Raw genomic sequence first — 16,148 nt, 5'->3', positions numbered from 1 at the left:
GCAAGGCACGGGTGGGGGTGGAACATGCTTGGACTGCGCGTGCTGAAGAGAGGAAACGAAGCATATGCCTGAGAAATATGCTGCACTTTCAGCGAGCGAGCGGGGAAGCAAGCGAAGCGAAGAGACGCTTTCGCAGCTGACAAGTGTCGCGGTGAGCCTGCCAGGGGCAGGGCATCCAATTGGAAGTCCGCAGAACCGCCACGAATCACGACTGGTAAAGATTCCTGGCGATTTTCAAAGGCTTTACGCTTTTCTCAGACTCGTTTAGGTATGCTAAGCGAAAATTTTCTCGCTTCTTGCAGTTTAAATTTTTGAAACAGATTATCACAAAAACGAAAATAAATAAGATGTTTGGTAGGATTATTGCTTATTTCCACCGATAAGCTGATTATAATCGTAAATAAACAGAGCCAAAGTCAGTTCACGTGTTTCTTTTTTAAAAAACTGGACTGCCAAAAAGATTGGGACTGCTTACTCGACAACAACTTCAGAAATTTCAAATTTGCAAATTTGAATTTTGAAATAAGAGACGTCCAATGGGAGTCAGGAAACAACTGTATCGTTCGCAAGCAAACTAGCACACGATAACCTCCCGTTCAAAATGCTGTCCACTCCAGCAGCAGAGGGCTGGCCCCGCTGGCCATCCTCGGCAAGACATGTACGGCGGCTCGCGGCCGCTCCAGTGTCCACTGTCCAGTCCCTCCTTTTTTTTTCTTTCTTCTTCCGCACGGCTGGTTCATCCGACTCCCTCCCTCCAAAGTCCAAGGCTCCAACAGTCCTTCCTCTCCCTCTCTGCCTCTTTCCCTTCCCCTCCCCTCCCTCTACTCCACTCATCCAAAGCCCTAAAACCCTACCCCTCGCCGCTGCCCGGGACAGCCCATCCACCCGCCTCCGCTCGGCGCCGCGTCCCTCGCCCGGTGAGCGCCCCGTCGTCTCGCTCGAGGCGACCCTTTCCCTCCCTGATTACTTTTGGTCGGCATTGATTTATGGTTCTGTTTGGTGAGACTAGGGTTTGCTCTCCGATTCCTTCGGTGTTTGGTGATGACCCTGGGATGGTTTGATCAGCGCGATCGCCAACCAGTGGCTCCACGCGCGGCTCATTGTATTTTTTTTTATTTTGCGATTTTTAGGGGGATTTTTTCAGTGCTGGCGATCGATGAGTTTTGGGCATTTCGGGGTCTTTGCGGTAGCTAAAGGGACCGATTTCAACTGCGCCTAACTGGTTATCGAGCCCAATGAGTCGATTATTTACCTTTTTAAGGTTGCAGTGACGTACTAGTGATACGCTTCGTTTGGCTCCTTGTTGCCCTCTATTGTCGTAATTATTGGTGGTTTGTGCTTCCATCCATCCATCCATCCTTTCATGCACATGAACTTCAATTATGATGGATGATGGTAAATAGAGGGTATTGACATTCTACTTGACCATGTACTTCAATTATGATGAATGGATTCCACAAACAAATTCAATTAAGAAGACCCACCCATCTGTCCATATGCTGTTCAGTCGCTTAGAATGGGTGCATTGATGTGGATTGCGATTGTAGCATGGAGCTTAACAAACTGAGATCTGAATTGAACTGTTCCACATTGTAGAAGTGTGGGTATAGTTTGATTACATCCTAACAGATATGTGTAGTTTTTCTGTTGATATGTGGATAATCTTCAGACCCTTGATTGAAATCATAAAAACACATCAACAGTTTGGCAAAATATAAGGGATTTGTAACAGGGAAGTAGGAATTGCTTGGAATGATTGGGTACTGATTTGTAGTCCATCTGTTACTGATATTCACAAACTGTTAGAGAAGGTGCTTGGTGTCAAAATTGGTCTACTACTGACTCGTGATTCATTCAGAACCCTCTATCAAAGTTTCATCACCTTCTATGGATACTCCCTCTGTTCCAAATTGTTGGTCGTTTTGGCTTTTCTAGATACATAGGAAAAACTATGTATCTAGAAAAGTCAAAACGACCTACGATTTGAAATGCAGGGACTAGTTAGTAGTGATAAAACTGGACAATTGAGACATGGAATAAGTATGATTCTTATTTAACTTCTTACCAGCATCTGCCAGAAGACTCTAGATATTTTTCCAGCAGAGGACATGCACTAAATGCTGAGGTCACATTACCCCCCAAAAGAAAACAACATTGTAAAGTTGCTTGTTGTAATGCCTATTCGATTGGACAGAATATGCCAAGCTTGGTCTAATCACAATATATCAGAACTAAGGCTCCGGGCCTAGTGGTTCTTCTTACGGTTTGAAAAGCTGACTTTGGGTGTAAAATTAGTTGCTAGTTGCTTTATATGTGGAAATCTGTGCAGTATTGTTTTGTGTTTCTTTTAATGATTATGTTTTCAGAAAATTTAGGAGAGTTCTATTGGCACAACATCCTAAGATTCCTTGAAAATAATTGACTTTCACCTGTTTTCGAACTATCAAATTGTTGTTATGGTTTTAAGTCTTATTTTCACTATGCATCTTTGTTCTTTACCATTATCTTCTTCCTTTTTGTCAATAGTCAAAGCTTATACTTCTGTTTCAACAATGGGATTACTTCAGAATGATACCCTAAGGCATGAACTTGGCCTTTCCATCTGGAAAGTGAGAAGATGGCTTCACGAGCAATCGCTAGGAGAAGGAAATATCTTTTGGAACATGTTAACACACCTATCCTCTCATCTTCCTCTACTTTCCAACATGGAAGAATTGGTTTGGAGGCTGAGCCAAGAACATCACAGCAATTTCTGGATCAAAGCTCTGGGGACTCAAAATCTGAGAAGGGCCAATATAGTGTGAATTTGACTAAGAGGAACTTGGCAGGTCTTGCTAATGGGTTTCTGCGACGCCCAGCTCATGGGATATCTCTTTCTTATTGTGGAATTGGAAACAATGACTTCGGGTTGCCGTTGAGAGCTAGATCTATGCTGCAGTCATTCCACACATCATCAACTGCAACTGCAGGGCAACCGAAGTTGGATATTGATAGTGAACATAGTGAGGATCAAAAGCAAAATACAAAGAAAAAAAAGGCATCCCCAGAAGAATGTGATCAAGCTGTGGAAGGTCTTAGCACTGTAAAAGCTAAAGCCAAAGCTAAGCAGGTACCAGAATCTCTGAAGGCTAGCCAATCAGTCGTACAGAAATTCTGGGCAAGGCTTCTGGGTATTGGCCCTGCTCTGCGAGCTATTGCTTCAATGAGCAGGTCTCAGTTCTTTTCATTTGTACCTAAATGCATAGATATAAGAAGAATGATTGGTATTTTTCTTTCTTAACTTATGAAACTCTTCTTTGTTTGTCAAGGGCTGATTGGGCTGCAAAGCTTAAGCATTGGAAGGATGAATTTGTTTCTACACTGCAGCATTATTGGTTAGGGACAAAACTACTCTGGGCCGATGTTAGGATCTCATCAAGATTGCTGGTGAAACTTGCTGGTGGAAAAAGCCTTTCTAGAAGAGAGAGGCGACAGCTGACACGCACAACAGCTGATATCTTCAGGCTGGTACCATTTGCTGTGTTCATAATTGTTCCTTTCATGGAATTCTTACTGCCAGTGTTCCTCAAGTTATTTCCAAACATGCTGCCATCAACTTTCCAGGACAAAATGAAAGAAGAGGTATGTGTTTGACTGGTTTTAACAACCTGAGATTATATTGGTCTGATGTTACATTTTTATGCATGTGAATGCTACCAACAATGTATGAAACTCACTGTCACACATGTGGTATCAGTACATTAGTTCCATGGAGCAGCATACCCTACTGTCGCTCTCATTTCTGTAACGAGATTAATCATTTTTTTGCATCTCATGTTTGAATCACTCCTCTGCCATTTGTATCGTAATTATAGGCAGCACTGCTGTGTGAACTGATCAGATCAGTTCATTTTCTTGTGCAGGAAGCATTGAAAAGGAAACTAAAAGCAAGGATGGAATATGCAAAATTTTTGCAAGATACAGCAAAAGAAATGGCAAAGGAAGTTCAAACATCACGTAGTGGAGACATAAAACAGACAGCTGAAGATCTAGATGAGTTTTTGAACAAGGTATAAATTCTTTCTGTGATCCAATCATTACTCGTTATGTGAGGTAAACTGCCTCTGCTATTTTTGATTGGATAATATAGTTAAATTGAATTAGGTTAGGAGAGGTGAACATGTCTCGAATGACGAAATCTTGAGCTTCGCGAAGCTTTTCAATGATGAACTTACTTTGGATAATATGAGCAGGTTAGACATTCCTTACCATCTGTGTAAATTGATCATCAAAATTACGCTAGGACTAAACAGTTGACTCATGTTTTTTCTGCAGACCACGCCTGGTAAATATGTGCAAATATATGGGTATCCGACCTTTTGGTACAGACAACTACTTGAGGTTCATGCTTCGCAAAAAACTGCAAGAGTAAGTATTTAAATTGAAAACCATAACTTAATGCTGATTTAGTTTGCATCTGGAGCATCTATATATTCTTATGATCTTATCTACCTAATGCCAATAGAACTGAAATGACCAATTTTGGAGATCAAATAGTGTCTATGGTCTGTCATTCAGAAAGCTTATTTGACAATTATCAAATTGAAATCTTATTTCGTTCACCAAGAGAATCTGCAGTACTTTTAATGGACGTGCAAGCTTAGTAGGCTTTCTAAGTCATGTTGACTCTCTGCCTTCTAGTGGATTTAAATTGTGTTTGGGTCGAATAATAGTCTAGGTTCAGCACTAGATTTGTGTTCTATATATATGAGACAGTGTCATGATTCCTTTTCTTGTTTACACAATTTGCTAGTTCTTTGTCCCTTTGTCCAGTTTCTGTTCGATTTAATACACTGCCATTCGAACTGTCTTTTTAAAATGCTGTCTTTTCTTTTGGTAATGGTACTTACGATTGCAGCATTAAGAAGGATGATAAGATGATTCAAGCTGAGGGTGTTGAGTCTCTTTCTGAAGAGGAGCTTCGGCAAGCCTGCCGGGAACGTGGTCTCCTAGGTTTGCTGTCAACCGAAGAGATGCGACAACAGGTTATCTCACTTATTCTGATGATATGCCCTTAATTTTGCACTTTATGGCCTCAAATAATTCAATTATTTTCTTTTTTTGGCTATTTTATTATGCTGTCCATTCTTGTTTAACTCCACGACTCCTGTCTTTCGGAGCCAGATTTGCAGCACTTTTTATAGAATTTTAGTTAATGATTCCAAATCTGCCAAGACACTTTAAGCAAAGCTAACATTGATCATTTTGAGACAGACTTAACACTTGTGCCTAGAACTGGAACTACTATGAAATGTAGTCATCCTGGATTCCTACAATAGACTTGGGCCATACTCCATCCATTTCCATGTAGGTCCTGATTTCTGTTCTTCCGAATAATGTGATGCCATGTTTACTTGTTCTAGTAGCTATTATATTTTCCTTTAGTCTTTGTTAGTTGACATTTTTTATGGCCTTATTGCATGCCCGTTCAAGTCTGAGTACTGTCAAAGGAATGTCACTACAGCACTTAGCTTGCACTTTGAATTAAACACAGCTGAAGTTGGGTTACATGGCCTTCTGGGTTTAACCACAAGTTCAAGACAGCTATTTAGGGAGGGAGGGAGGGACCATGTAAATGCATACAAAACTATGCTAGTAACATTCATTGCATCTTTGTTTTGCCCAGCTCCGAGACTGGTTGGATCTCTCACTAAATCATTCTGTGCCATCTTCACTTCTCATACTTTCAAGGTAAGTTTAGTAGGCATTTTCCCAGTTGTCATGCTATTTCTGTTTGTGCTTGCATTCTTATGTTTGAAAATGCTGTCAGAGCTTTTACTGTATCCGGTAAAGTGAAACCTGAGGAGGCTGTTGTAGCAACACTATCGTCACTACCAGATGAAGTTGTGGATACAGTTGGGACAGTACTGCCATCTGAAGATTCTGTTTCAGAGAGGAGGAGAAAACTGGAATTCCTTGAGATGCAGGAAGAACTTATCAAGGTGATGTATACATAGGATGATCTTTTTTTATTGTCATTAGAGATAACACATAGATTATAACAATTAAACAATTTGGTTTTTAACCTCCTATTCTGCTAATGCAGCTATAATATTTTGGAATATAAAACCACTGTATTGATAAGTTGATAGAGAACCTCCCTCCATTGAATTGGCGGGACTGGGCTTGTGTTGTCTCATAGTTTTATAACTTATGTTTTATTATTGGTCTAGAACATATTTCTTAAAGAGTGAAGCCACAGATTTTAGTTTTATTTGATGGCTCAATGCACTGTCTCGGATTTTGAAATGACTACTTTTGTGCACCAATATTGCATACCCTGCTGCACCCTAGTTATTTCTCATGCTTGAACCTCTAGTTAGATTTTATGCTTAAACCTCATAGGAGTTCCTGTTCATATCTTTTCATGTGATAGATGTTCAGATGAGCACAATTTCTTAGCCTTTGTTTGGATGATAGGGATTATAATCCCTTGGGATTGGTAGGGAAATCGATATTTAAAGGTAATATGCAATTCCATGGTAAGCCAGAAGATATTCAATTGAGAGAACCTTAATGGAAATGTTATTGTAAATGAAACTCGGCAATTTATTTCCCTAACTGTTTGACTACATGGCCATTTAGCTCGTTTGCACGTTGTGTAAACGCTACACAGTGGCTTGCCGTGTCCGTTTAATCAGCCATTTATCCTGTTTAATGACCGTTTAGCCTGTTTAAATGGCCGTTCAGCCAAAATAAATAGCCAAACGATAGGTGACCGACTGCTTTGCATTTAGGCCAACACTCCGCCCCCTATCTGTATTACTATCTGAGGCGTGCTCCCATTTTGTGTAGTCTCTAATCCGAATGCTGTCATCTTGTCTAACCTACTTCAAGATTCATACTGTAATTATTGTTGATTATATTCTCTTTCACGAATCTGATAACGCAGTTTACTTGATAATTATCCAATATTCGCAGTGGCATTTATTTAGCTTTAACTTGATTATTTTATTTTTTAATGCAATGATCCAACTCTGTTATTGATGCTTTTGAATCCCAAACACGTTCAGGAGGAAGAGAAAAAGAAGGAGAAAGAAGAAAAAGCAAAACAAGAGAAAGAAGAGAAGGCAAAGCTCAAAGAACCAGATGGTGCCTCTGAAGATTTAGCTTTGAAGGAAATGACTGAAGCTACTGCTAGGGAAGAAGAAGAACTGCAAAAGGAAAAACAGCATGACAAGGAGAAACTCTGTAATATTAGCCAAGCATTGGCAGTGCTCGCATCTGCATCCGTATGCTCCTAGTCGGCCTTTATTTTTTTTCGTTTAGTAACTATACACGCTGACAGTAATATCAATGTAATTCTGTAACACTAGTATCTCTCCCTTCCTCTCTATCTGACCTTTTTCTAACTTCCTTCTATTTCAGTCTGTAAGTAAGGAGCGCCAAGAGTTCCTGGGCCTTGTCAACAAGGAGGTATAATGTGAAGCGGATGAGAACAAATACTCATGCAGCCTCTTCCATTGTACTGCATATATAAGATGTATCCTTGAGCTTTAGTAGGACTTTTTGTGCTACTGCAGATAGAACTATATAACTCCATGCTCGAAAAGGAGGGCACAGAGGGTGAAGAAGAAGTTAAGAGAGCATACATAGCTGCCAGAGAGGAGTCAGACCACCAGGCTGAGGAGGCTGCTGAAGAAAAAGTCTCATCAGCACTGATTGAGAAGGTAAGAAATCCTTCCGTGCATTCTATAGCCATTAGTTGAGCACTCTCTTGCTAAAATATGTTTATATTTCCCGTATCTTTTTGGAACTCTGCTGCCTAAATAGCCTTGAATATTGACAATGAAAACTATAAACAAATATCTGAAAAGACTGAGATAAAGAGTGCAAACTGTTCTTTGCTGACTTGTCAACTAAATGACCTCTGAATTTTAAGTCTACCTGAATTAAACATCTTTTTTTTTGAAATTTGAAAAAGGCTGCAAAGGAAACAACCATCTGCATGCATTTGTACCTTCAGTATGTTGTTGGCATCTGTATGTTTTTATACTCTTTTTTAATATATATTTATGATTTGAGGGGTTCATTATTCACATGAATCACATATAGCTTTGACCTTTGCTGCATTCAGGTTGATGCTATGCTTCAAGAATTAGAAAAGGAGATCGATGATGTGGACGCACAAATAGGAAACCGTTGGCAACTTCTTGATAGGTAAAGTCTCTTCTATGTATAGAGTTGTTTTATGTTGCATGCTTGTCAGCAGTGCATTTTGTTGTTGGTAAATTTTTACTCACAGGGAAACTTATTTTGTTTTAAGTTATGGTCAGTGGTAACTCGATTGCCTTGCACCGCACAGTTCTATTCCATCTTTTCTGTGATTTACCTGACAATGATTCCGAAGATTGTTTCATGAAATACGCTGCTGCGATAACTCATAGCTTCCATGCGGAAGTAACTGTAAAAGCATGGTATTTCTGATCCCAGTAGCAAAAATATGTGGCCATGTGGGATAGATTACTTTATCAAGCAGAGAAGTCATTTGTAATACGCCACCATAATCATTTTGCATGTAGGTCCTCAGCATTCTGATCTAATTTGCACTGTGATTTGCAGGGACCATGATGGCAAGGTGACCCCTGAAGAGGTGGCAGCAGCGGCAGCTTATCTCAAGGACACAATAGGAAAGGAAGGAGTCCAAGAGCTCATCAGCAACCTTTCTAAAGACAAAGGTTCGTTCACCCATAACATCTACGTGCTGTTTCATTGTAGCATCCGGCCAATTTTCTTATCTTTCTGACCATTTTCTTCTTATACACCTACAGAAGGAAAGATCCATGTCGAAGACATTGTGAAGCTAGCATCACAAACAGAGAACAATGAAGAGGAAGAGGAAGCACGGCAGTAGCTGGTAGAGGCGTCAAGCATTTGGAAACATCAATCTTATTTAGATAGGTGGCGTATATATACTATTTCATCAGGCAGAAAGTTCAAGAGATCTCAGCTACTAATTGCAGCGTGCTATGTGCAAATTGAAAAGCATTACATCCATTTTTTGCGCCTCTGGGCTGACTTCGATAGGGTGACTTCCAATTAGTAGTATAGAGTTGCTGTAAAGATGTTGACATGCGTATGGTTGCAGTGCTGTGGTTCGGCAGGTAAATCACAACCAAAATCTCAACTGGTTGCTATGGAAGTGGAAATACAGATCCTCTTATGGTATCATCCAATATCGACATATTGGATCTACTTTAAATTCTTAAGTAACAGTGTGGATGTTCGGGTAATGCATGATCAGTTTATGGATTATGGTTTTAGCTGCTTTATTGTGGCCGATTCTGACTCGCCTACAGGTGGACGTGGTTCCTGAATTGTTCTACTTCAAATAATTTTGCGCATGTTTAAATTTAAAATTGCAAATCTATACCTAAATGTTTCTAGTTCGGGCTTGTTCGGTTAATCCCCTCCATAAGGGGACTGGAGGGGATTAAGTCCCTCTAAACCGAACAAGCCCTTCAGGTTTTATCTGGAGATGGGATCAGGAGCCGTTTTAGAACTCTGCATGCGAATGGACTTGCAATTGGAGCTGGGTTCTACAAGTAACCCTAAACATACAAGCTGTCATTCATGTTGCTAGTACAAAGAATAGTGCTCGCATCTATTTAAGTAATCGAATGTCACGTAAAGTAGCTTGTCAAAAACTTAGGAGTATGAATGTTCAAATGATTGGTGTTTTTCTCGAGCAACACGTTGCAACTTCGTTATGCACCTTTTACTTCAAAAGACTCCATGCCACTGCTGATTGTTTCTTCAGAACTCCTAGACCTAGGAATACATGTTGCAAGATCCTAGAAGAGTAAACTGCAAGTGAAATTCCAATAGTGACCTCCTTTGACATGCCTTGGTCAGGGTTGATGCGATGCCCAAGTACCCAACATTCTAATCCAACAAAATTAAGAGGCATCTGACGATGTGCTCATGAGCCATGATAGAGCTAATCCAACAAAAATTAATTTACACAAGGGAAAAGACACAGGGACTCGTACATTACACTGGTGACGTGGCTGAGGAAATTAGATGCAGCCAGTCTTTGCTGGAATCAGCTAAAAGAAAGAATGAAAAAAGAACAGTTACTGAGTTCTACACTCAGAACTCCAGGAAGATCAAAATGAAGACCAGTGCTTTTCCCCAGCTTCATTTTCATTGCTGGTGCAGAGACTAGGACCACACAAAGAAGTAATTGTTAGTGCCGGCATCCCTATGTAAAATTTGTCACTGCAGCAAGTCCTTGTATGTACAGAAAACCTGGGAAGAGCGATATGGCTGTCATTACACAGGCAAATATAGTTGAGCAAAAGCACATCCAAGTATGAGGAGTAAATCAGGAGAACCTGTTCTAAATATCAGGAGTCACCCCTAGCCAGATGAAGGACCTGGGGTTCCATTTGACTGTTGAGATGTCTCTGTCAGCTTCTGGCCACGAGATCGCTTCTTTTTTCCATTTGCTGAAGTATCTTGCACAGTTCCATTCGGTTTCTGTGGTACCTAGACATACCACAGTGCAATTGCATGCCATCAATTCATGTGGAAACTGTCCTGGCAAGATGCACGCAAGAACTCACAAACAAACATAAACTCAAACCTGGAACACCTGCTGGTACATCACTGGCATCAACACACCATTTCCAAAAGCCTGCGGGTCAACACCACTCTGAAATTTTCAATCAGCAACAATCAGCAGTATACTCCTATTGAATGGAATTTGCCTCAAAGTAAAAATTGAGAACGAAAAATTCTTCAAATTCAAGAACTCCTACTGACTAATTAGTATGATTTATTTTTGTTAGAAAAATCAAATATTTTTTACTAACTATAAATAAAAACAAATAACCACTGCTTATTGCAAATTATTCCTGATACTGATGAGAGCAGATTTAAAAAACGAAGCCTCAGATGCTTATGCAAGAGAAGTCTCCAAATATACTAGAAATTTGGTTTCTAGTGCCTCTGGGATTTCATCAAAGATATGAGTCACAAGATATAGCCATCTATTCTTTGACATACCGGTACCATATACACAATGCTTGGACGAATTGCTGCTTGATTGGCTCCAAATTGATGGACATTAGCTGGCACTCCAATGTAGCCAGCAGGAACTATTCCTCTTTCTGCTCCTCCCTGGGGAGGAAATAGCAATCAATCAATATCCTTAGTGCTACATGTGTCAACTAAGGATACAATATTAACTAATGCTTAGTGCAATCTACCTTTTGGATCTGTGATGCTTGCATGACTGCAGGAGCCTGCATATTGCAGAAAAGATTCATTACATGGTACCCATTTAAGCAAATCATATCCACCGTTGATATTAATTTACATAAAGCTTGCAAACAAACATGTGTATTACCTCTGGTGCTTTGGGGCCAACATTTCCATTGTTAGTAGCTGCATCCACCACATTTTGACCAGTCGCTGTATTTGGCTTATTTACTTTAGGAACACGAGACTTGATCCTTGGTTGTGTATCATCATGTGTATTGCTATTTAGCAGAAATTTCTCCATCTCCCTTACCAACCTCAAAGCAAGGCGATATTTATCTGATAGGACTGCAGAGTCAACAAGTTGCAGGCATCTCATTGACAAATAGTCGTATCGATCCACACGGTTGTTGGGGACAAGGTCACTTGGAGGGCGTCCCATCACGTGCAACTGCCTAAAATCCTTTTTCCACCTATCAAGAATATACTGTGGTGGAATTTCACGAACCAGTTGAAACTTGAGCATTGAGAGACTATGCCGGCATAGGATCCCACTGAATTGGAAACCTCCACAGATACATGTTATATCCTTTTCGTCCGCATTGTATGTCACTGCAAAAATCTTACTCATAGTCCTTTTACCATCTTCAAGGAAAATACACTCCTTGACATTGAACGTGGAGACAGGACCATCAACAGCAATTAAAGATACGTGGCAGTACATTATGGCTTCAATCTCATCCTGGAACTTCTTGAACATATTATGGGTGTATACCTTTGAGAGCTGCTCTTCCATATAGAATTTTGATACTGGTGGACGTTGCTTATGAAATGTCTCAAAATCTGCTTGGACCTCCTTCTCATATTTGCTCTGCAAAGCCATCTCATACTTGACAAGAAATTGCTTCAAGGTGGTTTTTAAATCCACATATCCATCAAAAAAAGGAGTGATAGTTTCATTTCTTTGTGTAACAGACATTCCTGCCCAGAATGTATCTTTAATGAAGACAGGAACCCAAGAAGCTCGACATTCATAAAGTGATCTTAACCAGTCATTGCCCTGAAGCCCAGTAAATGAAATTAAAGTATTCCATTCTCCTTCAAACTCATCTATGGTTAAAGAATCATAGACAGCCTTATGCATTGCCTTGTTAATAGCTCTGTACTCTGACAGCCCACTTAACCGCTCTGCAGCCTTCCTCATTATCTGAAACAAGCACATTCTATGACGGACTCCAGGAATAACCTCAGCTACAGCACTTTGGATGCCCCTACAGTAGTCAGTGACAATGGCCTTCGGAAGATTGCCAGACATGCATGCTATCCAAGCCTTAAGTAGCCATGAATAGGTTTCTGCTGTTTCATCAGAAAGCAGGGCACACCCCATCAATACAGATTGGCCATGATGATTCACCCCGATGAATGTTGCAAGAGGCATATCATGTTTACTAACCACATAGGAAGTATCAAGTGTGATGACATCACTATAGTACTCATACATGGCTCTTGACCGTGCATCTGCCCAGAAAACATTCCTGATACAGCCTTCATCATCCAAATCAATGACATTGAAAAAATTAGCATTTTTGGCCTGCATCCGGGTGAAGAAAAGTCGAAGGGCCTCCGAATCTCCAGGTTGGAGCTTCAAACGGCCCCTCTCCACAAAACTGTGGTGCTTGCTCTCACCAAACAAAAGCTCCTCAAGTTCCCCCAACTTATCCATGGGCATCTTACTTGGCTCTTCAACAGGCATAGCCCCAGGGCCACCCATACGCAACCGCCTCTTTGCAGGGCCAGAGAGCTGCTTATAAGAGTTCAAGAATCTTGCCATTGCTGGGCTCACTGGATGATTGTGATCAAGGATTGCCAACTCTACATGCAACAGTTTGTCTCCCCACAACTTCACTCGGATCTTGGCTGGGCAGTTAGTGGTCGATGAGGCCCGTTTCCGGAACTTCGGCTCATAACGTGGCCGCCCTCCTTTGCAGCACATAAGCTCGAGATATAAGCAGGTTCCTTCTTGTGAAAATGAGGACCTCCTTACTGAGACACCAAAGCCAACACGACGGGCATACTTGCGGTAGAATCGGTTGACTTCTGTGTGATTATTGAACACCATACCAACTTCTGGAACACCAATATCCTCCCCATCGGACTCCTCCATGCTGGGATCCTGAAACAAAACCTTCATCACGACACCACTCATATTGCAACCTACTGGAATTTGAAGTTTCTTCCAGCTGGTAAAAATTGAAGTCAACTTGAGAGCAACTTTTTGAGATCATAGTAATGGCATAAGAGACTTTGAGCATGTAACACATCCTGAATGTAGGTATTTCAGGACGGCATGACACTAACAGTTTGCCTTGAACTGCTCGCAAATTCTCGAATAACCATCCAACTAAGGTGTGCCAAATATCAGTGCATCTGAAGCAAAGGGTGCAACTTAATGTGGACAGAAATGGTTCACAAATTAGAACCTCACAAGCTCGCAGGGATGAACAGAAATACAGAATCACCAGACATTTGACAGCTTCCCACGAAAACAAATGCTAATCCAGTTCAACAAAAAGTGTTTAAAGACTAAACAACCACCAAATGAACTAATCAAATCCTAACCCTAAATGACAACCAGCTTCAGTTTAAACTACCGCCCACGCGCCCTCAAGTTGAAAATGAAAACTGAAGCTTCCCTCCGCATTCCCCCAACCACGAATTCCAGGAAAGCCATGGAAATTTCCCCCCACACTACGCGCCTATCGAGCGCTCAGGATCGCAAGGCCGCTAAAAGGATCGGGAAACAACACAAGGAAAGAGGGGATGGAGCGAGCCGGACCAGCGCGTTGAGGTCCCGTCGCCGGGCCCTGCGGGGATTCTTGGACTGCGGGAACGGCTCCTCCACCTCCATCGCCGGAGGGCCCGCCGCCGGCGAGGTGGGCTAGGGTTTCGGACGGGTACAGAGGGAGGCGGGTGCAAAGTTTGGTGACAAATGAATTATTGGGGAGGCTGCACGGGGGCCCGAGAGAGGTGGGGCCCGTAGGTAAGCCATTCGTAATCGGGCCGGCGGGGCCGCTTCCCGGGGAGCTTTTCCGAACCGTCCGATCTGCGCGCCGGTGCGATCCAGCCATCCACGATTCAGCGGCAGCGCGGGTGCCTGTAGTGCAGTGAAACCAAGGATTGAGCGGCATAGGAGGAGGTGCCTGTAGTGAAGTGAAACCAATCAATGGGAAACCAGTAGGTGCGTCTCTCTGTTACGTACGCGTAGCATGAATAGAGGAATTTGATGCAACGGGCCTATAACAAGGGTCACTCGGAAATACAATTCTTTTCCCTAATAGAGAAGGCCTGGTATCTAAATCGGGAAAAAGAAGGTTGTATTTGCTGTAGGCTTAAGAAAGGAACAAAAGGCTCTTAAGATATTCTTAAATGGAGATGCATCTCGGTGTAGCTTTTGGGTATTTAAAATGCAACAAGCCGAGCTAAATTCGGTAAACCATCTTGTTCTCGAAATCCAAAGTTTGCTGGTAAAATACTTTTAAGTAAAAAGTCTACGTAACCACCCAACATATTGTGGGTCGACTACATTATAACTTAACTATAAAACCGGATTTTAACCCCTTTATCTTTCCAAAACCGTTTAAAGCGCCCTAAAGTGGTTTTGCACGGTGATTTATCACACTGGTGCGCTGAGGTGGAACGAGATGATGATGTGGACTGACTGATAGGTTGGTCTATCTCGTTTTCCCCTTCTCCTTATCCTCTGGTCACCCGACGCCTAACCTGCTCCTCATCCCCACCACCTGACCTTCTCCGCCTGACAGTGCCAGAGCCGACGCTCGCGCGGGCCTGCGCTAGTGCCCGGCCTGCTCCTCCTCTCCTCCACCTGACCTGCTCCGCCTGACGGCGCTGGAGCCGACGCTCACACGGGTCCGCGCCCGTACCCGACCTGCTCCTCCTCCTACCTGCCGCTCGACCTGCTTCGCTCGACAGCGCCGAAGCCCACGCTTACACCGGCCCAAGCCGGCGCCCGATCTGCTGCTCCTTGACGCCGCCCGACCCGCTCCGCGTCGCCGTCGGAGCCCACGCTTGCACAAGCCCGCACTAGCGCCCGCGACACAGATCACTGCATGGGCCCCGCGGAGCTCCAGGGCGTGCCAGGTAGGTCCTGCGACGCACTGCGCCGCGCGCCGCTGCCACTCCAGCTTGGTGGGCGCGGCTCGCAGCACGACGGGACGGCGATGGCCGTGATCAAAGGACAAGGAGGGGGAAGGGATGTGATCTACCACTTACAAGTTAGGCTCACCTATCAGTCGGTCCACATCAGCATTTTGGTTCATCTCAGCGCACCAGGGTGGCAATACCGTGCAAAACCGCCTCAGGGAGTACTTTTAACGGTTTTGCAAAAGATGAAGGGATTAAAAATCCGGTTTCATAGTTGAAGGGATCATATAGTCGACCCATAATACGTTGGAGGTTATATAAATTTTTTCCATACTTTAATGAATTACTAAATTGTGTCCTATATGCTAAACGAAAAAATTGCCAACACTACCGCACAAACATGTAATATCAAGGCTAAACCAATAAGTACCTAACTAACAATACATCCACCACCATATTATCAAAGCTGGCGTGCACTAGGCAATTACTCTCCCCGTCCTGAAATATAAGGCATTGAAGCGTTCAAAACTTGTACCCGAATATAAGGCATATTATAGTGTTTTGAAAACTAATCATTCCCAACCGACCATAAAATCAATAAATGACAACCAAATAAGATATTAAATAGGAGTACATTTGTTATTTTCTTATCTTCATGATCTGCCATGAAAATATGCCATAAAAATAATAGATATCTTAACGGAAGGAGTACTGTGTCATAGAGTCCGGAGTATATATGTCCG

The 16,148-nt window shown here is 42.3% G+C and overlaps 2 protein-coding genes across 4 annotated transcripts; one reads left to right on the top strand and one right to left on the bottom strand.

Annotated features, from left to right (window-relative positions):
- Nucleotides 1–719: 719 nt before the first annotated feature.
- On the top strand, nucleotides 720–9,291 carry LOC112881737 (mitochondrial proton/calcium exchanger protein-like). 3 transcript variants are annotated; one of them, XM_025946575.1, is made up of 15 exons: nucleotides 720–917; nucleotides 2,568–3,210; nucleotides 3,309–3,621; nucleotides 3,903–4,049; nucleotides 4,144–4,232; nucleotides 4,315–4,407; nucleotides 4,898–5,024; nucleotides 5,666–5,730; nucleotides 5,810–5,981; nucleotides 7,053–7,271; nucleotides 7,408–7,455; nucleotides 7,563–7,709; nucleotides 8,117–8,199; nucleotides 8,602–8,717; nucleotides 8,811–9,291. In XM_025946575.1, the coding sequence occupies exons 2-15, from the start codon at nucleotides 2,618–2,620 to the stop codon at nucleotides 8,891–8,893; spliced, it is 2,295 nt and encodes a 764-aa protein (XP_025802360.1). In that variant the 5' UTR covers nucleotides 720–917; nucleotides 2,568–2,617; the 3' UTR covers nucleotides 8,894–9,291. The 3 variants fall into 3 exon arrangements, with proteins under 3 accessions (XP_025802360.1, XP_025802378.1, XP_025802370.1); XM_025946593.1 differs by having other exon boundaries at nucleotides 2,527–3,210; XM_025946585.1 differs by lacking the exon at nucleotides 720–917 and having other exon boundaries at nucleotides 1,127–3,210.
- Nucleotides 9,292–9,739: 448 nt separating this feature from the next.
- LOC112903712 (protein FAR1-RELATED SEQUENCE 6-like) lies at nucleotides 9,740–14,246 on the bottom strand. Its single transcript, XM_025972938.1, has 7 exons — nucleotides 14,081–14,246; nucleotides 11,393–13,417; nucleotides 11,253–11,288; nucleotides 11,050–11,163; nucleotides 10,628–10,696; nucleotides 10,377–10,530; nucleotides 9,740–10,290 (listed from the first exon to the last, which is right to left on the bottom strand). The coding sequence occupies exons 1-6, from the start codon at nucleotides 14,150–14,152 to the stop codon at nucleotides 10,402–10,404; spliced, it is 2,445 nt and encodes an 814-aa protein (XP_025828723.1). The 5' UTR covers nucleotides 14,153–14,246; the 3' UTR covers nucleotides 9,740–10,290; nucleotides 10,377–10,401.
- Between the last annotated feature and the right edge of the window lie 1,902 nt (nucleotides 14,247–16,148).

Source organism: Panicum hallii, chromosome 1, assembly GCF_002211085.1.
Source record: "Panicum hallii strain FIL2 chromosome 1, PHallii_v3.1, whole genome shotgun sequence".
In the NCBI taxonomy this organism is placed as follows: domain Eukaryota; kingdom Viridiplantae; phylum Streptophyta; class Magnoliopsida; order Poales; family Poaceae; genus Panicum; species Panicum hallii.
This window is presented reverse-complemented; position numbering and strand designations above follow the sequence as displayed.